Source organism: Coregonus clupeaformis, chromosome 8 (assembly GCF_020615455.1).
Source record: "Coregonus clupeaformis isolate EN_2021a chromosome 8, ASM2061545v1, whole genome shotgun sequence".
NCBI lineage: Eukaryota > Metazoa > Chordata > Actinopteri > Salmoniformes > Salmonidae > Coregonus > Coregonus clupeaformis.
The window spans coordinates 66,703,676-66,729,188 of NC_059199.1; the positions used below are offsets into that span (position 1 = coordinate 66,703,676).

General features: G+C 44.0%; 2 protein-coding genes across 12 annotated transcripts in view; both read right to left on the reverse strand.

The window, feature by feature from the left end:
* The window catches only part of LOC121570285 (ELKS/Rab6-interacting/CAST family member 1-like), a 377,938-nt gene that overhangs the window by 71,889 nt on the left and 280,536 nt on the right, over positions 1-25,513 (reverse strand). The gene's annotated exons all lie outside the window — the stretch shown is intronic.
* Positions 13,027-16,999, reverse strand: LOC123491425 (E3 SUMO-protein ligase KIAA1586-like). Of its 3 annotated transcripts, none has more exons than XM_045222189.1 (3): positions 16,541-16,999; positions 15,312-15,407; positions 13,027-15,151 (listed from the first exon to the last, which is right to left on the reverse strand). In XM_045222189.1, exon 3 carries the CDS (start codon positions 15,069-15,071, stop codon positions 13,251-13,253), a length of 1,821 nt encoding a protein of 606 aa, XP_045078124.1. In that variant the 5' UTR covers positions 15,072-15,151; positions 15,312-15,407; positions 16,541-16,999; the 3' UTR covers positions 13,027-13,250. The 3 variants fall into 3 exon arrangements, with proteins under 3 accessions (XP_045078124.1, XP_045078126.1, XP_045078125.1); XM_045222191.1 differs by having other exon boundaries at positions 15,863-16,999; XM_045222190.1 differs by having other exon boundaries at positions 15,793-16,999.

Consider the following 25,513-nt stretch of genomic DNA (forward strand, 5'->3'; position numbering starts at 1 on the left):
ACCGCAGTGAGGGACCGGTGTACGCACCGGGAGATCGAGTCTGGCTCTCGACTCGAAACCTGCCCCTCCGCCTGCCCTGCCGGAAGCTGGGTCGGCGGTTTGTGGGGCCCTTTAAAGTCCTGAGAAGATTGAACGAGGTGTGTTACAGGTTACAACTGCCTATTGAGTACAAGAATATTAACCCCTCGTTCCATGTGTCTCTTCTCAGGCCGGTGGTAGCTGGCCCACTCCAAGAAGATGAGATAGGAGAGACCCCTCCGCCCCCTTTGGACATCGAGGGGGCCCCGGCGTACAGGGTCCGGACCATCTTGGACTCGAGGCGCCGGATGAGTGGTCTCCAGTATCTCGTGGAGTGGGAGGGGTACGGTCCGGAGGAACGGTGCTGGGTGCCTAGGAGGGACATCCTAGATCCATCCCTCCTGACTGAGTTCCACCGTGGGCATCCCACGCGCCCGGGTCCGCGTCCTCCTGGCCGTCCCCGAGGCCGGGGTCGGCGCGCGGCTCAGGGGGGTACTGTCACGGTTTCGGCCGAGACTGCTCCTCCTCCTGGTTCGGGCAGGCTTCGGCGTTCGCCGTCCCCGGAGTACTAGCTGCCACCGTTGAATGTTTCGTGGTGTGATTGCTTTGGTCTGTCTTGTACACCTGTGTCTGTTTGTGTTCTGATTACGTGTCCTATAAGTTCCCTGTTTTGTATTGGTTAGATTGTGTGTTGTTGTCTGCCTGTATTTCGGAGCTGCGTGTTGACGCTCTGTTTGTTTGTTTAGTGTTTACGCATGGTTTACGTATTCACTCGCCTCTGTTTGTTTCGAGGCCGTGTATTGTATTTTTGCACTTTTGACTAGTAAAGTCTGTTGGACGAAGCCTGTGTCCTGCGCCTGACTCCTCCACCACATCCACATCGGTTCATCTGACACTAGCTTTACTGTTTCAACACCTCTTTCTCTATATGATGAGACTAGCTTTACTGTTTCAACATCTCTTTCTCTATATGATGAGACTAACTTTACTGTTTCAACATCTCTTTCTCTATATGATGAGACTAGCTTTACTGTTTCAACATCTCTCTATATGATGAGACTAACTTTACTGTTTCAACATCTCTCTATATGATGAGACTAACTTTACTGTTTCAACATCTCTCTATATGATGAGACTAACTTTACTGTTTCAACATCTCTCTATATGATGAGACTAACTTTACTGTTTCAACATCTCTTTCTCTATATGATGAGACTAACTTTACTGTTTCAACATCTCTTTTTTTTCACCTTTACTTAACCAGGTAAGCCAGTTGAGAACAAGTTCTCATTTACAACTGCGACCTGGCAAAGATAAAGCAAAGCAGTGCGATAAAAACAACAACACAGAGTTACATATGGAATAAACAAAAACAAAACGTACAGTCAATAACACAATAGAAAATCTATATACAGTGTGCGCAAATGTAGTAAGTTATGGAGGTAAGGCAATAAATAGGCCATAGTGCAAAATATTTACAATTTAGTATTAACACTGGAGTGATAGATGTGCAGAAGATGATGTGCAAATAGAGATACTGGGGTGCAAATGAGCAAAATAAATAACAATGTAAATAACAATATGGGGATGAGGTAGTTGGGTGGGCTAATTACAGATGGGCTGTGTTCAGGTGCAGTGATCGGTAAGCTGCTCTGACAACTGATGCTTAAAGTTAGTGAGGGAGATAAGAGTCTCCAGCTTCAGAGATTTTTGCAGTTCGTTCCAGTCATTTGCAGCAGAGAACTGGAAGGAATGGCGGCCAAAGGAGGTGTTGGCTTTGGGGATGACCAGTGAGATATACCTGCTGGAATGCATACTACGGGTGGGTGTTGCTATGGTGACCAATGATCTAAGATAAGGCGGGGATTTGCCTAGAAGTGATTTATAGATGACCTGGAGCCAGTGGGTTTGGCGACGAATATGTAGTGAGGGCAAGCCAACGAGAGCGTACAGGTCACAATGGTGGGTAGTATATGGGGCTTTGGTGACAAAACGGATGGCACTGTGATAGACTACATCCAATTTGCTGAGTAGAGTTTTGGAAGCTATTTTGTAAATGACATCGCCGAAGTCAAGGATCGGTAGGATAGTCAGTTTTACGAGGGCATGTTTAGCAGCATGAGTGAAGGAGGCTTTGTTGCAAAATAGGAAGCCGATTCTAGATTTAACTTTGGATTGGAGATGCTTAATGTGAATCTGGAAGGAGAGTTTACAGTCTAACCAGACACCTAGGTATTTGTAGTTGTCCACATATTCTAAGTCAGACCCGCCAAGAGTAGTGATTCTAGTCGGGCGGGCGGATGCAAGCAGCGTTCGATTGAAGAGCATGCATTTAGTTTTACTAGCGTTTAAGAGCAGTTGGAGGCCACGGAAGGAATGTTGTATGGCATTGAAGCTCGTTTGGAGGTTTGTTAACACAGTGTCCAGTGAAGGGCCAGATGTATACAAAATGGTGTCGTCTGCGTAGAGGTGGATCTGAGAATCACCAGCAGCAAGAGCGACATCATTGATATACACAGAGAATAGAGTCGGCCCGAGAATTGAACCCCGTGGCACCCCCATAGAGACTGCCAGAGGTCCTCTATATGATGAGACTAACTTTACTGTTTCAACATCTCATTCTCTATATAATGGGACAACAGACTGCTTCCTATAGCCACATAATGACTCAGGAAGAGAGAGATGGAAATGGAGAAAGAGACAAATTGAGAAAGAGGAGAGTCAACTCTGATGATACAGCTTTCGCCTTCCTATAGCCCGGGACCTGACTCTCTCTCTCTTTCTACTAGAAGCCTCCCTATAGCCCTGGACCTGACTCTCTTTTTCTACTAGAAGCCTTCCTATAGCTCTGGACCTGACTCTCTCTCTCTTTCTACTAGAAGCCTTCCTATAGCTCTGGACCTGACTCTCTCTCTCTTTCTACTAGAAGCCTCCCTATAGCCCTGGACCTGACTCTCTCTCTTTATCCCATCCCTCCATCTAACTGGGTCACTGACATCTCAAACAGAAACAGACAGAGTTTAAAATGGCTCTGGGTTTTCAGAATGGCTGAATGGATTTATGATAGCTAAAGATGGGACACATGTCGTCCGCATCCTCCGCTCGGTTGAAAAACTAAACATCTCCCTCTAATTTCATCCTGTGTAAATGTCTACATGCTCTTTTCTGTCCGTTTTAAACGGTTTTTTTCCGTTTTTTAAACGCCCGTTTTTGTGGGCATCACAGCCCAGCCGTGACGGCTGGACGGACAGGAGGGCAGGGTGTACACACACACACACACACACACACTTTTGACAGGGAGAGACAAGAGCGTATTCTGGTCTCTGCTAACGTGATGGGAAAACAAACAGGTCTATTTCTGACCACTGAACACACACACACACACACACACACACAGGGCTTTTTCAAAGTGGAGACGAGCGGGTAGAGCTGTATGTCTGTGGCTCTCTTGGCAAGGCACGTCTATTTTCTCTGCCTTGTTTTGCCCCTAGACGCAGACCAAGCAAACAGAGAGGACTTGGCCGGAGACACACACACACACACACACACAAACAGGCACACACACCGAGAGGCCCAGGCTTCAGCTCGCCCAGATCCATGAGGGAAACCAGAAACATTGATCCATTACACATTTTTATTATTCTTGACTGATGTATCCTGAGAGCGATGTCAAGCACCGTGTTCTACTGAAGACTCTCAGAGGACAGACAATGACAGAGGGGGAAAGCAGGATCATCAGGGCAATGAACTCTGAAGGAGAGAAGAGAAGAGCGGAGGAGAGGAAGAGGTGAGGAGGAAAGGTGTGATTTCACAGTCCTCTGAAAATAGTATTTATTTGAGTGAGAGAGGGAGGAAGTGAGAGAGAGAGAGGAAGAGAGAGAGAGGATGAGAGAGAGAGGGAGGAAGAGAGAGAGGAAGAGGAAGAGCGAGAGGGAGGAAGAGAGAGAGAGGGAGGAAGAGAGAGAGGGAGGAAGAGAGAGAGGGAGGAAGAGAGAGAGGGAGTAAGAGAGAGAGAGAGGAAGAGAGAGGGAGGAAGAGAGAGAGAGGGAGGAAGAGAGAGAGGGAGTAAGAGAGAGAGAGGGAGGAAGAGAGCGAGAGAGAGAGGAAGAGAGAGGAAGAGAGAGAGAGGGAGGAAGAGAGAGAGAGGGAGGAAGAGGGAGAGAGGGAGGAAGAGAGAGAGAGGGAGGAAGAGACATTAGAGGAACATGAAATTGGAATCGTTGCTATGCTCAGCAGAGAGAAGAAGAAATAGAGCATGAATAAAGGAGACAGAATGATAAACCAGTGGATCAGAGGGTGCAGTGATATAGAGGCTGGTTAAAAAGGGACAGTCTGTCTCCTCCAGGACAAACACATCCTGCTCAATTCCTCCATGTAATTAGAGAGATAAAGGCCTAAAGTTTGTCTTGGATGTTTGGTGTGGCGTTTTGTACTTTCTACACACACACACACACACACACACACACACACACACACACACACACACACACACACACACACACATAAAGGAACATCATTATTGTTTCCTTCACTTTGCCGCTACCTTTATTCTCAAACCACAATGAGACGAGAACATGCTATTTGCTGGTGGTATTCTACACTGGAAGAGATTCTAGAGGGAGAGATTCTAGACAGGGAGAGATTCTAGAGGGAGCCTATAGAGAGTAACACTGACAGGGAGAGATTCTAGAGGGAGCCCATAGAGAGTAACACTGACAGGGAGAGATTCTAGAGGGAGCCTATAGAGAGTAACACAGACAGGGAGAGATTCTAGAGGGAGCCTATAGAGAGTAACACTGACAGGTAGAGATTCTAGAGGGAGCCCATAGAGAGTAACACTGACAGGGAGAGATTCTAGAGGGAGCCTATAGAGAGTAACAAAGACAGGGAGAGATTCTAGAGGGAGCCTATAGAGCAGGGGTGTCAAACGTCCGGCCCGCGGGCCGGATCAGGCCCGCAAACGGGTTTAATCCGGCCCGCGAGATGATTTTGAAAAAATTAAATAATAATAATAATAATAATAATAATACTTTTGTAAAGTATAAAAATGCGCGGCAATTTTTCAATAAAATAAACTGCTGTTCCAATTGCGTCCACTGGATGGCGCAATAGCAATTGTGTTAAGAAAGCAAACTGTTTATACCGGGGCAGAGCAAGTAGGTCAAGCACGTGCAGCCAATGAGCTACTTTGTTTTGCCCGCGATATTTATTACGGCTTCTACTTTTAACATTATGTGCTTTGGCACCCTCATTGCCCCAATATGTCTCTGTCAAAAAAGAGAAAAGTGGACGCAGAGTGCAGAGTGTTCCAAGAAAAATGGTCATCCTATTTATTCACGGAATTGAATGGGAAAGCTGTATGTTTGGTGTGTTCAGAGCATGTTGCAGTGCTGAAAGAATATAACCTTCGGTCGCCACTATGTGAGTCTTCATGCCGACAAATATGACAACTTTCAAGGACAGCGGAGATGAGAGAAGGTGAATGAACTGTTGGCGGGTCTGAAGAAACAGCAGTCTGTGTTTACTCACAGCCGAGACATCAGTGACGCGGCAGTGAAAGCTAGCTACCTCATTGCTAATGAAATCGCAGTGGCTTCAAAACCATTTAGTGAGGGTGAATTTGTAAAAACATGCATGATGAAGGCAGCGGAGATTGTGTGCCCTGAAAAGCGGCAGGCTTTTTGCAAATATCAGCCTGACAAGAAACACAGTTGCAGACAGGATTTCCGATCTTTCAGTGGATTTGGACAGCCAGTTGAAGCAAAAGTAAAGTCATTTATTGCGTTTTCGGTTGCAATTGATGAAAGCACGGACATTACAGATGTTGCACAACTGGCCATTTTCATCCGCGGAGTTGATGACACATTGACCGTCACCGAGGAGTTCGTGGAGTTGGTGCCGATGACAGATACAACGACAGCAGCTGATATTTTTACCGCACTCATCGGCGCGCTGGACAGGGTCGGAGTGGACTGGTCCCACGCTGTCAGCCTGGCTACAGATGGTGCGCCCTCAATGATTGGGAAAAAAGCAGGCGTTGTGACAAAGTTCAGAGAGAAATCGCAATCTGCAAATGGAGGACGTGATTTTTTGACTTTTCACTATATTTTGCACCAGGAGGCTTTGTGTTGCAAGTCATTAAAGATGGATAACGTCATGAAGGTGGTCATCCAAACTGTTAATTTCATCCGATCCAGAAGCCTGAATCACCGTCAGTTTGACAGCCTTCTCAGAGAGAAAGACCACATATATGGCCTGCCATACCACACTGAGGTAAGATGGTTAAGCCGAGGTGCTGTGCTGAGGCGTTTCTTTGATTTACGAGAAGAAATTGAACAGTTCATGGAAGAAAAGGGCAAACCAGTGTTAGAATTTCATTCCGCAGAATGGATGCAGGACCTTGCATTTATGGTGGATGTTACAGAGCACCTGAATAACTTGAACAAACAGCTGCAAGGGCGCAACAAAGTTGTCACGCAGTATTATGACAGCATACGTTCTTTCAAGTTGAAGCTGTCATTGTGGGAGACGCAACTTGCCGGTGGTGATGCAGCTCACTTCCCCTGTCTGAAAAAATGTGTGCGCGACCCAACATGTGGCAGACATGAAGCGGTTCAAAGATAAAATAACGGGACTGTTACGGGAGTTTGAGCAACGCTTTCAGATTTATGTTTATATGTTTTTATGTTGATGTGCTATTGTTTTTAATTGTTTTTATTTTATTTGTATATTTAACCTATTCTTGACTCTGTGGTTCTTGCACTTGTTTGGGGAACAGGATTTCATTATTTTTTATCTACATTTCTGCCTGAGAAATGACACCCTGATATAGTTCTGTGATCTGTGAAACAGTTCTGTTAATCACTGAGGCATTGTGTGTTTGTGTGTTCTTTGTCCTCAGAACTTTCAAATAACTTGAGGTGTTTTATGATTAATAGTGATGTTGTGCTTTTGGACACTGTCCTCAGGCTCCAGCTTTATGTTTATATGTTTTTATGTTGATGTGCTATTGTTTTTAATAGATTTTATTTTATTTGTATATTTAACCTATTCTTGACTCTGTGGTTCTTGCACTTGTTTGGGGAACAGGATTTCATTATTTTTATCTACATTTCTGCCTGAGAAATGACACCCTGATATAGTTCTGTGATCTGTGAAACAGTTCTGTTAATCACTGAGGTATTGTGTGTTTGTGTGTTCTTTTTCTTTAGAATTTTCAAATAAACTTGACGTGTTTTATGACTAATAGTGATGTTGTGCTTGTACTATTTTGGACACACTGTCCTCAGGCTCCAGCTTTATGTTGTATGTTGATCGTATTAAAACAAAGAAAACAATCTGAAGTTGTTGTTTTGAAGTTATATATACCATGATTTTTCCGGTCCGGCCCACTTGGGAATAGATTTTCCTCCATGTGGCCCCTGAGCTAAAATGAGTTTGACACCCCTGCTATAGAGAGTAACACTGACAGGGAGAGATTCTAGAGGGAGCCCATAGAGAGTAACACTGACAGGGAGAGATTCTAGAGGGAGCCTATAGAGAGTAACACTGACAGGGAGAGATTCTAGAGGGAGCCTATAGAGAGTAACACTGACAGGGAGAGATTCTAGAGGGAGCCTATAGAGAGTAACACAGACAGGGAGAGATTCTAGAGGGAGCCTATAGAGAGTAACACTGACATGGAGAGATTCTAGAGGTTAACTAACCGTTCCACTAAGGGCCTCAATGACGTAAGGCCTCTAGAAAATACATTAGGGGGCGTTGTATAGTATGTACACACACACACACGCACGCACACACATGCACACACGCACACACACACACACAAACTAAACCTATGGGTAATGTGTGTTCTAATTTTCACTCGACCCTCTGGACTTCGAGAAGGGTTGTGTCACTGTGTGTATCCCAAACAAATCAACACACCCTCACCTCTGACACCAGCTGAGAGGTCGTCATCAATCTCTCAACACAACATCCTGAACTCATCACACTCAGATTACTGACAGATAAGGCCCAGTGTGTGTCTGTGTGTGTGTGTGTGTGTCTGTGTGTGTGTGCGTCTGTGTGTCTGTGTGTGTGTGTGTGTGCGTCTGTGTGTGTGTGTGCGTCTGTGTGTGTGTATGCGTCTGCGTCTGTGTGTGTGTGTCTGTGTGTGTGTGTGTGTCTGTGTGTGTGTGTGTATGTGTGTCTGTGTGTGTCTGTGTGTGTGTGCGTCTGTGTGTCTGTCTGTCCATGCGTACACGTGTGTCCATGGCAACCCTCTCTTATCAGTGAACTGGTCATCTTTCCTCCTCTCTGCTTCTCTTTAACGGTTCCTACCAGGAGGGATAATACATGTCCTGTCTGTCTGGTGGATGGATGTTGACCCTTGACCTTTAGAATTTGATCCTAAATCACAGTGTCACTGATTAGGATGGGAAGTCTTCATGTAGCCTTTATCTGTTCTAATGGATGGGAAGTCTTCATATAGCCTTTATCTGTTCTAATGGATGGGAAGTCTTCATATAGCCTTTATCTGTTCTAATGGATGGGATGTCTTCATATAGCCTTTATCTGTTGTGGTGGATGGGAAGTCTTCATATAGCCTTTATCTGTTCTAATGGATGGGAAGTCTTCATATAGCCTTTATCTGTTGTGGTGGATGGGAAGTCTTCATATAGCCTTTATCTGTTCTAATGGATGGGAAGTCTTCATATAGCCTTTATCTGTTCTAATGGATGGGAAGTCTTCATATAGCCTTTATCTGTTCTAATGGATGGGAAGTCTTCATATAGCCTTTATCTGTTGTGGTGGATGGGAAGTCTTCATATAGCCTTTATCTGTTCTAATGGATGGGAAGTCTTCATATAGCCTTTATCTGTTGTGTTGGATGGGAAGTCTTCATATAGCCTTTATCTGTTCTAATGGATGGGAAGTCTTCATATAGCCTTTATCTGTTCTAATGGATGGGAAGTCTTCATATAGCCTTTATCTGTTCTAATGGATGGGAAGTCTTCATATAGCCTTTATCTGTTGTGGTGGATGGGAAGTCTTCATATAGCCTTTATCTGTTCTAATGGATGGGAAGTCTTCATATAGCCTTTATCTGTTCTAATGGATGGGAAGTCTTCATATAGCCTTTATCTGTTCTAATGGATGGGAAGTCTTCATATAGCCTTTATCTGTTCTAATGGATGGGAAGTCTTCATATAGCCTTTATCTGTTCTAATGGATGGGAAGTCTTCATATAGCCTTTATCTGTTGTGGTGGATGGGAAGTCTTCATATAGCCTTTATCTGTTCTAATGGATGGGAAGTCTTCATATAGCCTTTATCTGTTCTAATGGATGGGAAGTCTTCATATAGTCTGATATGGGGTTCTGATATGAGACGAAAGATGGAAATTACCTCTGTAGTTAAATCTGGTAAGACTTTAAGACGGCTAAAGCAAGAACACACATTTTCTTTAGGAAATGTCCCTTTCTAGTATATTTGTTATATACGGTCCCTGAGATATATGGCTAAATCTGGTGTAGTATCATTGTTGTGCACGGCCCCTGACAAATAAACTAGTGAAATAAATGTATGTTTTCACTCCCCCTGTCCCTGTCCCTGTCCCTGTTCCTCCCCCTGTCCCCGTCCTCGTCCCCGTCCTCGTCCCTGTCCCTGTCCCTGTCCCCGTCCCCGTCCCTCTAATATATAACTGCTTTGTCTCCCTCCGAAAATCATTTTTCCGCCGACTGGTCCCTTCTTCCTCCAGCCCCCAACTCAAATAAATGACAAATAATGATATTGGTTCCCTCCGGAAATGTTTTTTTCCCGCTCCCCCCCCCGAGGCCAATTTCACATGAAAACCACAGAGTCCAAACTCTTTAACGAAGCCCCCCTGCAATTTCCACCCACCACATGTTTCCCATTGTAATCTAATTAGGACATATTTTGGGTCAGAATACCACAACAAAATCTCTCTGAAAAATCACAAAAAGAAAAAGAGGTTGGTTGGAACAAACAATCCATTCTGCCAATGAAAGAAAGGAGAGAAAGCCGGGATCCTAGAGAACAAACACACATTTTATGTTGGGATTAATGAGCCTAACAGAGCTGTGGAAATGTTCCCTTTTCTAACCGCTGAGTCAGTTTCTCATTCAAAAAATTACACAGTACTGTATGTCAGCTGCCGGGCCTATGTTCTTTCATGAAGAGAGGAAGGAGAGAAAGGGGGGGAAAGAGAGATAGAGAGAGGGGAAGGAGAGAGAGGGGGGGAAAGAGAGATGGAGAGAGGGGAAGGAGAGAGAGGGGGGGAAAGAGAGATAGAGAGAGGGGAAGGAGAGAGAGGGGGGAAAAGAGAGATAGAGAGAGGGGAAGGAGAGAGAGGGGGGGAAAGAGAGATAGAGAGAGGGGAAGGAGAGAGAGGGGGGAAAAGAGAGATGGAGAGAGAGGAAGGAGAGAGAGGGAAAGAGAGATAGAGAGAGGGGAAGGAGAGAGAGGGGGGAAAGAGAGATAGAGAGAGGAAGGAGAGAGAGGGAAAGAGAGATAGAGAGAGGGGAAGGAGAGAGAGAGGGGAAGGAGAGAGAGGGGGGAAAAGAGAGATAGAGAGAGGGGAAGGAGAGAGAGGGAAAGAGAGATAGAGAGAGGGGAAGGAGAGAGAGGGAAAGAGAGATAGAGAGAGGGGAAGGAGAGAGAGGGGGGGAAAGAGAGATAGAGAGAGGGGAAGAAGAGAGAGGGGGAAGGAGAGATAGAGAGAGGGGAAGGAGAGAGAGGGGGGGAAAGAGAGATAGAGAGAGGGAAGGAGAGAGAGGGGGGGAAAGAGAGATGGAGAGAGAGGAAGGAGAGAGAGGGAAAGAGAGATAGAGAGAGGGGAAGGAGAGAGAGGGGGGAAAAGAGAGATAGAGAGAGGAAGGAGAGAGAGGGAAAGAGAGATAGAGAGAGGGGAAGGAGAGAGAGGGGGGAAAAGAGAGATAGAGAGAGGGGAAGGAGAGAGAGGGAAAGAGAGATAGAGAGAGGGGAAGGAGAGAGAGGGAAAGAGAGATAGAGAGAGGGGAAGGAGAGAGAGGGGGGGAAAGAGAGATAGAGAGAGGGGAAGAAGAGAGAGGGGGAAGGAGAGATAGAGAGAGGGGAAGGAGAGAGATAGGGGAAAGAGAGATAGAGAGAGGGGAAGGAGAGAGAGAGGGGGAAAGAGATAGAGAAAGGGGAAGGAGAGAGAGGGGGGGAAAGAGAGATAGAGAGAGGGGAAGAAGAGAGAGGGGGAAGGAGAGATAGAGAGAGGGGAAGGAGAGAGATAGGGGAAAGAGAGATAGAGAGAGGGGAAGGAGAGAGAGAGGGGGAAAGAGATAGAGAAAGGGGAAGGAGAGAGAGAGGGGGAAAGAGAGATAGAGATAGAGAGAGGGGAAGGAGAGAAGGTTTAATAATGAGGATAATGAGGGTGAATTGGTGGGTGGTTAGACTACAGAGTTCATCAGAATCTAAGAACCAATCGCTCCAACATGACTGTACCAACTGACCCAAGATTGCAGTACTAAGAGTGTGTGTGTGTGTGTGTGTGTGTGTGTGTGTGTGTGTGTGTGTGTGTATGTGCATGCCTATGTGTGTGCATGCGTGTCTGTGCAACTAACTAGCCAATGACCCAGTCATTTCCCCATTAATGACAATTTCCTTAAGACAATTCAGTCCAGTGGAGGCTGGTGGGGGGAGCTATAGGATGACGGGCTCATTGTAATAGTCGGAATTAAATACATGGAACGGAATCAAACACATCAAACATATGGAAACCACATGTTTGACTCCGTTCCATTCAGCTATAGGAGCCTGTCCTCCTATAGCTCCTCACACCAGCCTCCACTGGTCCACACAGTTCCTAATGTCCACCCACTGTCATCAAAGTCAAATGACTTGGCCTCTTCATGAGTTAAGTAAGCCTCTGTGTTCTGTTGTTTGGGTTTAATCACCATGAGTTAAGTAGGCCTCTGTGTTCTGTTGTTTGAGTATAATCTCCATGAGTTAAGTAGGCCTCTGTGTTCTGTTGTTTGAGTATAATCTCCATGAGTTAAGTAGGCCTCTGTGTTCTGTTGTTTGAGTATAATCACCATGAGTTAAGTAGGCCTCTGTGTTCTGTTGTTTGAGTATAATCTCCATGAGTTAAGTAGGCCTCTGTGTTCTGTTGTTTGAGTATAATCTCCATGAGTTAAGTAGGCCTCTGTGTTCTGTTGTTTGAGTATAATCTCCATGAGTTAAGTAGGCCTCTGTGTTCTGTTGTTTGAGTATAATCTCCATGAGTTAAGTAGGCCTCTGTGTTCTGTTGTTTGAGTATAATCTCCATGAGTTAAGTAGGCCTCTGTGTTCTGTTGTTTGAGTATAAACTCCATGAGTTAAGTAGGCCTCTGTGACCTGTTGTTTGGGTTTAATTACCATGAGTTAAGTAGGCCTCTGTGTTCTGTTGTTTGAGTATAATCTCCATGAGTTAAGTAGGCCTCTGTGTTCTGTTGTTTGAGTATAATCACCATGAGTTAAGTAGGCCTCTGTGTCCTGTTGTTTGGGTATAATCTCCATGAGTTAAGTAGGCCTCTGTGTTCTGTTGTTTGAGTATAATCACCATGAGTTAAGTAGGACTCTGTGTTCTGTTGTTTGAGTATAATCACCATGAGTTAAGTAGGCCTCTGTGTTCTGTTGTTTGAGTATAATCTCCATGAGTTAAGTAGGCCTCTGTGTTCTGTTGTTTGAGTATAATCACCATGAGTTAAGTAGGCCTCTGCAGTGGTGTAGTGGTCCCTGGAGAAGTGGGTATACTCTCAGTATTCACCTTTTTTTTTTTTAAGTAGTCCAGAAAAAAGCCCTGTTTTAGAAACAGTGACATGTAAGACTATGATTTAGTTTACCCAAAAATATGTAATTTCTACTTGCACACTATTATAAAATGATCATGACTTGATTAGGAGCAGTTTGTAGTTACTACTGGTCACAAGAGCAGCCTGGATGAATGTAAAATGTATTTATCATGAGGCAAACAGGAAATGGTGTTTCGATTATTTTTGCACATTTATTTAAATAAAATACTTCAAATCTGAAGGTGACAATGCATCCTTGTTCATATTGCTATATGCTTTGTTTTGAACATGTTCATTTACCGGTAAATCATTCAACAAAATATGTTACAACAATATTTAGTTAACAATTAACAAAAATATATGCATTAACAACACATCAACAGTGATATACTCTCTCAACCCAGCACTGGGTTTCTGACCTTTGCTCATACTACAGTATATTCCAGACAAATTTGCTTTCTGCAGGAGCTTTCACACTGCACTGTCTAGAACGCACCGAAGAGGCAGCACGATGGCTCTTCAACCAGGTCCTTGTATATTTTCTAGGATCAAACTTGGAAGTTGGTGGGCCGTTGATATTAATCATCATCAAGTTTGATATGTTTGAGATCAGAAGGACAGCCCTCTTGTCTGAGCTTATATTGTTCATAAGGCTAAAATTCCTCTCACACTCTGCTGTACCGACAGGGAATGTTTTCATACAGTTCATAAGTGGTTTTAGGTCCTTGGGCTCACTACTGGGCTCTTCCAGTAGGTCCCGCATCCCATTCAGTGCTTGGTCTGTGCACAAGTTAAATCGCTTGCACAGTCGCTTAACTTGTTCTTCACCATGGCGGATGCTGGGCTTTGATGGCCACTTACTCTGATCAAGGATGCTGAGGTCCATGATGGTCTCATCTTCAAAAGACAAGCGTTTCTCCAGATTGTTCACAAGGCTTTGTAAGAACTGGCCTGGATTGATAGACTTCAGCTTTGCATTTGTTTTCAGGGCTATAGACCGATACTCCCCAGTCTGTTTTGCTTCTAAAGCCTCACTATATTTCTCACCTGGACTCTCTTTGAATGACTGGATCACTCTGATTGAGCGTTTCAGCAGATGCTCTGCTCTGAGGAGCGTTATAGAACGAGACTGAAGCTCCTGTGACAGGAGACTTAGTTCATGGAGAGTGTCGTACATGAGGCCAAGGTCACAAATGAATTCTGGACTTTGAACACGGTCTAACAAACCTCTGTACATCTGCCTCTCTTTGGTGGACCTCATCTCATCACTGCAAGCATTTTTAAAGTGCTGCACAAGAGCTCCCAGGGATGTCCAAACAGCACGAACAGTCCGAAAGCTACTGGCCACCCAGCGTACATCCAAGATTCTGCCAATGCGAAGAAGTTGTGAGCCTACTTCAGCTGCTGCATTAACAAGTTCACGTTCATTTTTGTTTGACACACTATACAGAGAGTATAGCTTCTGGATAAAAGTTTTAAAGTGATTGACAGAGTTTACCTCATCAACTGCATCTGACACAGCAAGTTCAAGTCTATGGTTCATGCAGTGCCATACAAAAAGCTTTGGGAATCTCAAAGTCAGTCTGGTTGCTACTCCTGACTTCTTTCCTAGCATGACACTGGCTCCATCAGATACAAATGTTACCCAGTTTTCATGAAGCCACTCTTCTGTAAAGCCAGCATTAGTTAAACAGGTGAGTAACGCCTGTAATATGCCATCTGCTCTCTGATTTTCCAGTTCAACAAGTTCCAGGAATATGAACTCAGGGCTTTCTTCTTGAATTGATGCTTTAATAGAAACTGTCATGACAGCTTTGTGACTTAAAGAAGATGCCTCGTCAATTAGGACAGCTAACTTACTGGATGATGCTATAATGCTACTGATGATTTTGCTCTGCATCTCACTAGCAACATGTTGTATTATTTGTGTTGCACTGTAACGTGAATGAAGTATTGAGCCCATTTTTACACCATTCAGTTCCTGCAGCTCAATGAGGCTCTCATGGTCAGAAAAGGGTCGGTTCTTTTTGGCCAGATGGTAGGCTGTTCGAAACACAGCTTCAGTTTCCTTCATGTAGGACTCAGTCATAGTCTCCACTGCATTCTCAATGGCAGCTTCTTTCTGTTGCTCTGCCACCTTCACAGCCTGAGTGTGGGCCTTGGACAACGCATGTTTCCTCACCTTATTTCTCAAGATTGACAAACTTGTTGTTCTACTTCCCTGGCCAGACACTTGAATTTCAAAGTTCATCCATTCTCTTGAGAGCGATACACCTTGTCCTTGCTCCTTGTCGATCCCAATGGAGTTCACACTGCTACAGACCAGACATCCTGCGAAGCATAAACAAACAATGTAACTACTCCTGTATCCACAGCTGTACGTGTGCATGGTCCTTTACACACACACACACACACACACACACACACACACAAAGTTATCTGTGCCCACTGTTTCAGAAGTTACCCAAACTAGCAATCTACCTAAACTTACCCAATTTTTTGTTTTTGGATCCCAACCAGGGGTTCTTGGATTTGAAGTCTTCTGTTTGTTTAGCACTCCACAGGTCTGGCCAGTCATTATTGATGTCTACAGACAACAACAAAACTAATTATGCATCTCCCTGTCTCTCTCTCTCTCACACACTTACACACACACACACACACACACACACACACACACTACTGTGATCACAATAGTCATCAGCAAGACATGGGTCCCCCTCTTTACATTAACAATCTGCATAACCAAGTGGAAATATTTTCAGCAAGTGAAGCTGAAGCATACAGGAGATTAGTGAGTGAAATACTTGGGAGAGTTTATTTAACAAAAAAACAACAAATTTAACACAAAATGTTATATAACAGTAGCATTGTAAAAAACAAACATGGATACAGACAAAATAAATAGAAGGGCAATAAAATAAATAACATCACACAGAAATTCAAAATGAGGCTTAATCTGTCAAAATCACCTTTTGTTACAGTGTGAGGCTTCACTTTTCAATAAACTGGAGATGCAATTTACTGCCTGTGTGTTCTGACCTGGTGGTGGTAGACTGGATCCTTCTCTATGCTCACACTGACTTGCCTGGCTAGCTCCCGGTTGAGAGCTGCCAGGGCTGCTGGTTTTAGGGGTGGGGTCTGCCTGGGCCTGATCTGGGCCTGATTTGTGCCTCTTTACAAAAAAAGTCTGCAATATCTCCCTTCCTTTTCATGGTTACCTGTCCCTATACAAAATAAGACAGCCTGATTAGACCTCAATATTGTTTTAGGCTGAATCTTAAACTATTTGTCCCCATTCTTGTGTTTTAACTTACTTAAAAATCAACTACCAGCTTAGCTACTATGCAATTAAACTAGATCATATAGGTTAGTTAGGGCTAAGTAACTTGGCTAATGTTATAATTTAGGGCTTAGTAACTTGGCTAACGTTATAATTTAGACCTTTACAATAATAAACAAGCTTCATAAACATTGAGATAATCAGTTTCATCAGTCTGGTATGAAATTCTTATGAACTGGGTTGATTAAACACTTACTGAAAACCAACAATGCCCCGGTTTCCCCACATTATCCCAATCTACGTAGCTAGCTTCATAACGTTAGCCGACTCGCACTAACTATTGGCGGCAACATCTCTTCTCCTCTAAATGTGCAGTCACTGGCAATTTGCCAGTAGTTTAAAATAATGATTCATTTGGAAACCACCTTAAAACTTACCTCAGAATGATGTCTTCCATCAACTGGGGTGGCACACCGCCGCTTGTGTCCTTTCTTCATCCGTTGTTTGGTCTGCTGCCGTTATCGTAGTCAAGTGGCACCGGCACCTGAGTTTTTTTTTTTTTTTCACTGGCACCTGAGGTATTAGCGATATTTTCCTCGGCATGACCCGCCCTACTCTGCCTCTGATTGGCTCATCAGTCCTCATGCCTAAAGTTAACCAATCTAATCAGTGAAAGCAGCGAGTACCAGCCAATTAGAGGCAGAGGAGGGTGGGTCATGGCTTCACTATCCCCGAGGAAGAAAATAGGCAATCTGACTCACAGATATTACTGAATGATGCGCATCAGGGGGGATTTAGAAGTGGGTATACGCAATGCTGACTGAAAAATAAGTAGGTATACGCCGTATACCAGCGTATACCCTGGACTACACCTCTGGGCCTCTGTGACCTGTTGTTTGAGTATAATCACCATGAGTTAAGTAGGCCTCTGTGTTCTGTTGTTTGGGTTTAATCACCATGAGTTAAGTAGGCCTCTGTGTTCTGTTGTTTGGGTTTAATCACCATGAGTTAAGTAGGCCTCTGTGTTCTGTTGTTTGAGTATAATCACCATGAGTTAAGTAGGCCTCTTAAATCAAATCATGGGTCTGGCTTCTAAAGCTATCTCCTAAAAGAGAGGGAGAGTGGTGGTGAGACAGGAGACAGGGACAAGAGCGTGTTTGAGGACTATCTCGCTCGCTCTCTCCCTCACTCACTCTCTCTCTCTTTTGCTCTCCCTCCCTCCCTCCCTCTCTAGCTCTCTCTCTCTCACTCCAGAGGAAACACTGGTCTGGTATAAATTGCTCGTCAACCCCTTAGTAAATAAGCCAGCGTATTGACTATTCCCCCTGACCGCATTATAGTCCTACTAGATAATGGTACATAAGTGGTGTCCAGCCCCATCCACCCTGCCCAAACCCACAGAGCATGTGTGTGTGTGTGTGCGTGTGTGTGTGTGTGTGTGTGTGTGTGTGTGTGTGTGTCTGTGTAACTCTCTATTAGAGGGAAGAGGAATACAAGTCTCCCTAAAACCTGCTAACCTCTCTCTTCTTCCCCTCAGCGGTCTCCTTCTATCAAATGCATTATGTAATGTCAACTAATACATCTAACTGAAGTAAGAGTACGGGACATTAATAACCAGTCTCACAAGTTTTCTCCATCTCCAAGGTGACAGTTTTAGAGCTCTCCATTCAGAAACCAGAGACCACACACATACTGGTAACAATGAAGTCACAAAAGACAGGAACCTCCACCAAAACACAGACGTGCATCAATTATCTAAAGCAACAATGTGTTTTCTGCTGGGCTGCACACCATATAGCATAACACGACGGAGTTAACGAAGAAGAGATGGAGAAAGTGATTAGCAGAGAGAGAGAGAGATTCGACCACCCACCCATACTAGTTTTATTGAGTCACGTTAGTACATGGGCCTGCTAGGGCTGTGGCGGTCATGACATTTTGTCAGCCAGTTATTGTCTTGTAAAAGCCTGCCAGTCTCACGGTAAATGACCATTAATTAACATAAACACGTTTAGCATCTCCAGGCCTCCAAGCATACAACCGCTGATCCACCCCTTTGGAACATCTACATAAAAAAGTATAATACATCAATTTAATATACACCTTCACAATAAATTCATAATTTATTTTAGGCAGGTCTAAAGAAACATCATGATATGAAGAACATTTATTTTCACCTTTATTTAACCAGGTAAACCAGTTGAGAACAAGTTCTCATTTACAACTGAGACCTGGCCAAGATAAAGCAAAGCAGTGCGATAAAAACAACAACAACACAGAGTTACATATGGGATAAACAAAATGTACAGTCAATAACACAATAGAAAATCTATATACAATCTATATACAGCCATAGGCTGTAGGCTTGTTCATTTAGCAGACAATACATGCTTATAAGTCCCGTGCCATTATTTTATATTATATGATATTATAGTAAGAAGAATATAATAGAACTTAGCTTAATAAAATAGAAAGGATATTTTTTCACATTCTGGAGCGAGTACGCATATGAAGTGGCTATGTTGAGCGTAAAAGTGATCATTTGAAACAGGTCCTACACACCAGATTTAGAGTTATTTGACAACTTTAGTTGTGAATGATACAAACCTTAGAATGTGTTAGAAATCAAATCATATATGGGCAGCATGGTGTGACTATAGGCTATTGATGAGTTGAGAAAGTTGTACAAAAAATATTTTCACCCATCATACTATTCTCAATTGAATCTTATCTTTACTAATATGTCAAATTAGTTTCCATTTAGAATGGCCCATTATCAAATGGGCAGGAACAGGGGCAGGGGCAAAAAAATAAAAGTCATCCGTATGCACTCAAATAGTGAATGGAGGCCGCTTTCCCGTCTGTTAGTTTTTCAATCATGCCAGGTAGGCTACTCCGGTTATTTCACTCCATGCACCAGCCACATTCTGCCCAAACTCTGAATGCCATGGGCTGTCCAACCCTGTTCCTGCAGCTACCCAGTGCTTAATTTGGGAAACCAAGTGAAATACAGTGAGGGAAAAAAGTATTTGATTCCCTGCTGATTTGGTACGTTTGCCCACTGACAAAGAAATGATCAGTCTATAATTTTAATGGTAGGTTTATTTGAACAGTGAGAGACAGAACAACAACAACAAAATCCAGAAAAATGCATGTCAAAAATGTTATAAATTGATTTGCATTTTAATGAGGGAAATAAGTATTTGACCCCCTCTCAATCAGAAAGATTTCTGGCTCCCAGGTGTCTTTTATACAGGTAACGAGCTGAGATTAGGAGCACACTCTTAAAGGGAGTGCTCCTAATCTCAGCTTGTTACCTGTATAAAAGACACCTGTCCACAGAAGCAATCAATCAATCAGATTCCAAACTCTCCACCATGGCCAAGAACAAGGAGCTCTCCAAGGATGTCAGGGACAAGATTGTAGACCTACACAAGGCTGGAATGGGCTACAAGACCATCGCCAAGCAGCTTGGTGAGAAGGTGACAACATTTGGTGTGATTATTCGCAAATGGAAGAAACACAAAATAACTGTCAATCTCCCTCGGCCTGGGGCTCCATGCAAGATCTCACCTCGTGGAGTTGCAATGATCATGAGAACGGTGAGGAATCAGCCCAGAACTACACGGGGAGGATCTTGTCAATGATCTCAAGGCAGCTGGGACCATAGTCACCAAGAAAACAATTGGTAACACACTACGCCGTGAAGGACTGAAATCCTGCAGCGCCTGCAAGGTCCCCCTGCTCAAGAAAGCACATATACAGGCCCGTCTGAAGTTTGCCAATGAACATCTGAATGATTCAGAGGAGAACTGGGTGAAAGTGTTGTGGTCAGATGAGACCAAAATAAAGCTCTTTGGCATCAACTCAACTCGCTGTGTTTGGAGGAGGAGGAATGCTGCCTATGACCCCAAGAACACCATCCCCACTGTCAAACATGGAGGTGGAAACATTATGCTTTGGGGGTGTTTTTCTGCTAAAGGGACAGGACAACTTCACCACATCAAAGGGACGATGGACGGGGACATGTACCGTCAAATCTTGGGTGAGAACCTCCTTCCCTCAGCCAGGGCATTGAAAATGGGTCGTGGATGGGTATTCCAGCATGACAATGACCCAAAACACACGGCCAAGGCAACAAAGGAGTGGCTCAAGAAGAAGCACATTAAGGTCCTGGAGTGGCCTAGCCAGTCTCCAGACCTTAATCCCATAGAAAATCTGTGGAGGGAGCTGAAGGTTCGAGTTGCCAAACGTCAGCCTCGAAACCTTAATGACTTGGAGAAGATCTGCAAAGAGGAGTGGGACAAAATCCCTCCTGAGATGTGTGCAAACCTGGTGGCCAACTACAAGAAACGTCTGACCTCTGTGATTGCCAACAAGGGTTTTGCCACCAAGTACTAAGTCATGTTTTGCAGAGGGGTCAAATACTTATTTCCCTCATTAAAATGCAAATTAATTTATAACATTTTTGACATGCGTTTTTCTGGATTTTGTTGTTGTTATTCTGTCTCTCACTGTTCAAATAAACCTACCATTAAAATTATAGACTGATCATGTCTTTGTCAGTGGGCAAACGTACAAAATCAGCAGGGGATCAAATACTTTTTTTCCCTCACTATATGTTCGGAAACATCGATAGCAACATGTTTTCACAAGGAAACATATTTCATTAGACTGTTGACAGCCCCTCTCTCTGCGCGCTCGAGAAAGGAATGAAGGAGAGAGGGGAGGAGATGGAAATGCACGGTGGTGAGATATTATGTAGCTAAAGGTAATGAGTCAGCCTATTAATTATGAAAATATAAAAAATGCTAGAAAACTGATTTAAGAATTTGTTTAATTGTTGTGTTTTTGTTGTTGCCATGAGTAATAATTTTAATTTAGTTCATTTTTTCGGGCTTGGGCTCATACAGTGCATTCGGAAAGTATTCAGACCCCTTGAATTTTTCCACATTTTGTTTATGTTACAGCCTTATTCTAAAATTGATTTAAAATAGAAAAAAAATCTCATCAATCTACACACAATAACCCATAATGACAAAGCAAAAAAAGTTTAGATTTTTTTGCAAATTTATAAAAAATAAAAAACGGAAATATTATATTTACATAAGTACCCTTTACTCAGTACTTTGTTGAAGCACCATTGGCAGCGATTACAGCCTCGAGTCTTATTGGGTATGACGCTACAAACTTGGCACACCTGTATGTGGGGAGTTTCTCCCATTCTTCTCTGCAGATCCTCTCAAGCTCTGTCAGGTTGGATGGGGAACGTCGCCGCACAGCTATTTTTAGGTCTCTCCAGAGATGTTCGATTGGGTTCAAGTCGGGGCTCTGGCTGGGCCACTCAAGGACATTCAGAGACTTGTCCCGAAGCCACTCCTGCGTTGTCTTGGCTGTGTACTTAGGGTCGTTGTCCTGTTGGAAGGTGAACCTTCGCCCCAGTCTGAGGTCCTGAGCGCTCTGGAGCAAGTTTTCATCAATGATCTCTCTGTACTTTGCTCCGTTCATCTTTGCCTCGATCCTGACTAGTCTCACAGTCCCTGCCACTAAAAAACATCCCCACAGCATGATGCTGCCACCACAATGCTTCACCGTAGGGATGGTGCCAGGTTTCCTCCAGACGTGACACATGGCATTCAGGCCAAAGAGTTCTATATTGGTTTAATCAGACCAGAGAATCGTGTTTCTCATGGTCTGAGAGTCCTTTAGGTGTCTTTTGGCAAACTCCAAGCGGGCTGTCATATTGCCTTTTACTGAGGAGTGGCTTCCGTCTGGCCACTCTACCATAAAGGCCTGATTGCTGGAGTGCTGCAGAGATGGTTGTCCTTATGGAAGGTTCTCCCATCTGCACAGAGGAACTCTGGAGCTCTGTCAGAGTGACCATCGGGTTCTTGGTCACCTCCCTGACCAAGGACTTTTTCCCCGATGCTCAGTTTGGCCGGGCGGCCAGCTCTAGGAAGAGTCTTGGTGGTTCCAAACTACTTCCATTTAAGAATGATGGAGGCCACTTTGTTCTTGGGGACCTTCAATGCTGCAGAAATGTTTTGGTACCCATCCCCAGATCTGTGCCTCAACACAATCCTGTCTCGGAGCTCTAAGGACAATTCCTTCGACATCATGGCTTGGTTTCTGCTCTGACATGCACTGTCAACTGTGGGACCTTATATAGACAGGTGTGTGCCTTTCCAAATCATGTCCAATCAATTGAATTTAACAAAGGTGGACTCCAATCAAGTTGTAGAAACATCTCAAGGATGATCAATGGAAACAGGATGCACCTGAGCTCAATTTCGAGTCTCATAGCAAAGGCTCTGAATACTTATGTAAATAAGGTATTCCTGTTTTTTATTTGTAATAAATTAGCAAACATTTATAAAAAACTGTTTTCACTTTGTCATTATGGGGTATTGTGTGTAGATTGATCACAAACATTTTTATTTAATACATTTTAGAATAAGGCTGTATCGTAGCAACATTTTGAAAAAGGGGAGGGGTCTGAATACTTTTCGAAGACACTATGCATATGCATAAGCTCTATTATGCCTAATGGTGTTTTGAATGAATCATCACCATCGTCCATTTCGTTGTTAGGCTTTGAAACAACATCCACAACGACCATGTTTTCCACTCAGTTTCAACCTGTTGTTGAACTTCTTTCTCCAAATTGGTCAATCACAGTGAGGTGAGTTTTAAAAGCACGGTACTGTTTTGATGATAAGTGTTCGATGTGATTTTCGATGGCATTTGCATTGATATCAGAGTGGTTAGTGGGACAATAGAGCCCTGAGTACCAGGCCATTAGCCGGGTCATTAGCGAGTTGGCTACTACCAACGCATGTCCTGAGTGCATAAGAGGTGATTACCGTGACTCAGCGGTCACGTGGAATTTTACTGCGGTCATGACTCATGACTGCCGGTGTGGCGGTAATACGGTCACCGCAACAGCCCTAGGGCCTGCTACATACATGAGATAGTCTATAGAGACATGAGATACTGTATATATCGAGAGAGAGGTTCGACCACCCACCCACACTAGTTTTATTGAGTCATGTTAGTACATGGGCCTGCTACGCACAAGATAGTACATAGAGAGAGAGAGGTTGGACCACCCACCCAGACATGTTTTATTGAACCAGGGCTCAGAGCTATGTTAGTACATGGGCCTGCTACGTACATGAGATAGTATATAGAGAGAGAGAGGTTCGACCACCCACCCAGACTTGTTTTATTGAGTCATGTTAGTACATGGGCCTGCTACATACATAGGTAGTGGCTCATCTGTCCAATAAAACAAGGCTCAAAGTACAGAGAGTAGAGCTTTAGGCTCCTTACTTTGGTTTAAATCAGGGTAGTGGTGGTTGTGTGTGTGTGTGTGTGTGTGTGTGTGTGTGTGTGTGTGTGTGTGAGCGTGTGTGTTTGTGTGGGGGACGTTAAAAGGTCTACTGATAGGTCAGAAGGCTAAATGTCACGCCTGTGTTTAGACTGTTAAACTTGATTCATAGTGAACTGTTTTTATTAAACTTCACAGACTAGCAGGGTGGTACTGTAACGGTACTGTGTACAACTAAACTAGAAGGGACTGTAAACACCAAAATGGACAGGAAGTACTCCTTCATTTGAGTGACAAAGTTTAGAATACTGCAGACTTACTGTACACCTGTACCTCTTCAAATGTACAACAAATATTCAGAAACTGTAGACGTTCTGCATAGTTATACTATTTCAAGTAGATAGCATACTACAGATTATGCAGTGTATAGATTCAGATATACTGTATGTTTGACAGTGTTATTGAGGAGCCCGGCCTGTGGGTCAGTGTTATTGAGGAGCCCGGCCTGTGGGTCAGTGTTATTGAGCAGCCCGGCCTGTGGGTCAGTGTTATTGAGCAGCCCGGCCTGTGGGTCAGTGTTATTGAGCAACCCGGCCTGTGGGTCAGTGTTATTGAGGAGCCCGGCCTGTGGGTCAGTGTTATTGAGCAGCCCGGCCTGTGGGTCAGTGTTATTGAGCAGCCCGGCCTGTGGGTCAGTGTTATTGAGGAGCCCGGCCTGAGGGTCAGTGTTATTGAGGAGCTCGGGCCTTTGGGTCAGTGTTACTGAGGAGCCCGGCCTGTGGGTCAGAAGGTAATGAGAGCTAGTGGGAGAAAGGAGCCACAGTTCTGGCTAAGTGATTCCTGTCACTGTGTACAGTTCAGGACCTGCACAATACCTCACTGTTCTAAAGCAATGCTCTATGGTGAATTGCACACGCATGTGTGTGTCTCCTGTACGCAACTGCTCAGGCGGTGTATGTACATTCCAGCATGCAGGATTTCTGCCGCTAGTATCAGCAGGGGAGCGCTAAAGGCTAATTAATTACCACTAGAGCAACAGTGTCAGGGCCTGTAGCCATGTTAGTGCCCTGCTAGCATGTTAGCATTTGTTGTAGGAAAGCCCAAGGGGAACCTGTGCTAGAATGTTAGCGTCCTGCTAACATGTTAGCCTCTGTTGTGGGAAAGCCCATAGAGAACCAGCGCCAGTTGTAGCAACACGCTAACGCACCAGGCTAACGGCATATAAAGGAAACATGTGCTGCTCATATGGAGGAGCACGTACAGTAGAGCTGTACTTTCAATCTGCGTCCACAAGGCCATCCATCAAAATTGTCAGCGGAAGAGAGAACATGAGAACGCTGTTGTTGGAAGGAGAGAGGAAGGAAAAGAGAGTGGCCAGGTCCTCTCTCTCTCTCTCTCTCTCTCTCTCTCTCTCTCTCTCTCTCTCTCTCTCTCTCTCTCTCTCTCTCTCTCTCTCTCTCTCTCTCTCTCTCTGAGAGCCAAACAGTAAGTGCTCTTGAAAGCCGAGAGGGATCGGACTGAATATTATATTTCAGATGACAGTAATTTATTTGAATATGGCTAGCTAATCAGAGCCAAGCTTCGAGTAGTGTACATGGTGTGTGTGGTATGTTTCCATGACGCACTACGATATCTAAGCAGATACAGAACTTAGATGTATACATTTGTGTGTGTGTGTGTGTGTGTGTGTGTGTGTGTGAGTGTGTGTGTGTGTGTGTGTGTGTGTGTGTGTGTGTGTGTGAATGTGTGTACCTGCATACTGTCTGTAACTCTCTCCCTCTGAACAGGTCCATTATGATCACTTTAATCCAATTGAGTGTTTTTAAAAATGCTGATTTCAGGTCCAAACACAAAGCATATTCAACAAAGTAGCACAAACACCTAGACCACCAAATATCAGATAACATAAAGATGGGAGATCAATGATGAAACAAACGGTCACTGAAAGGTCTAAACTGGACCAGACATTTTTTGAAGAAAAATGATGGATTAAATGAAAGAACAAGGTTAGAGAATGAGGTGACAAGCAACAGGAGATCAAACATCACGGAGCACAACACAAGAGGAAGAAAGAAATACA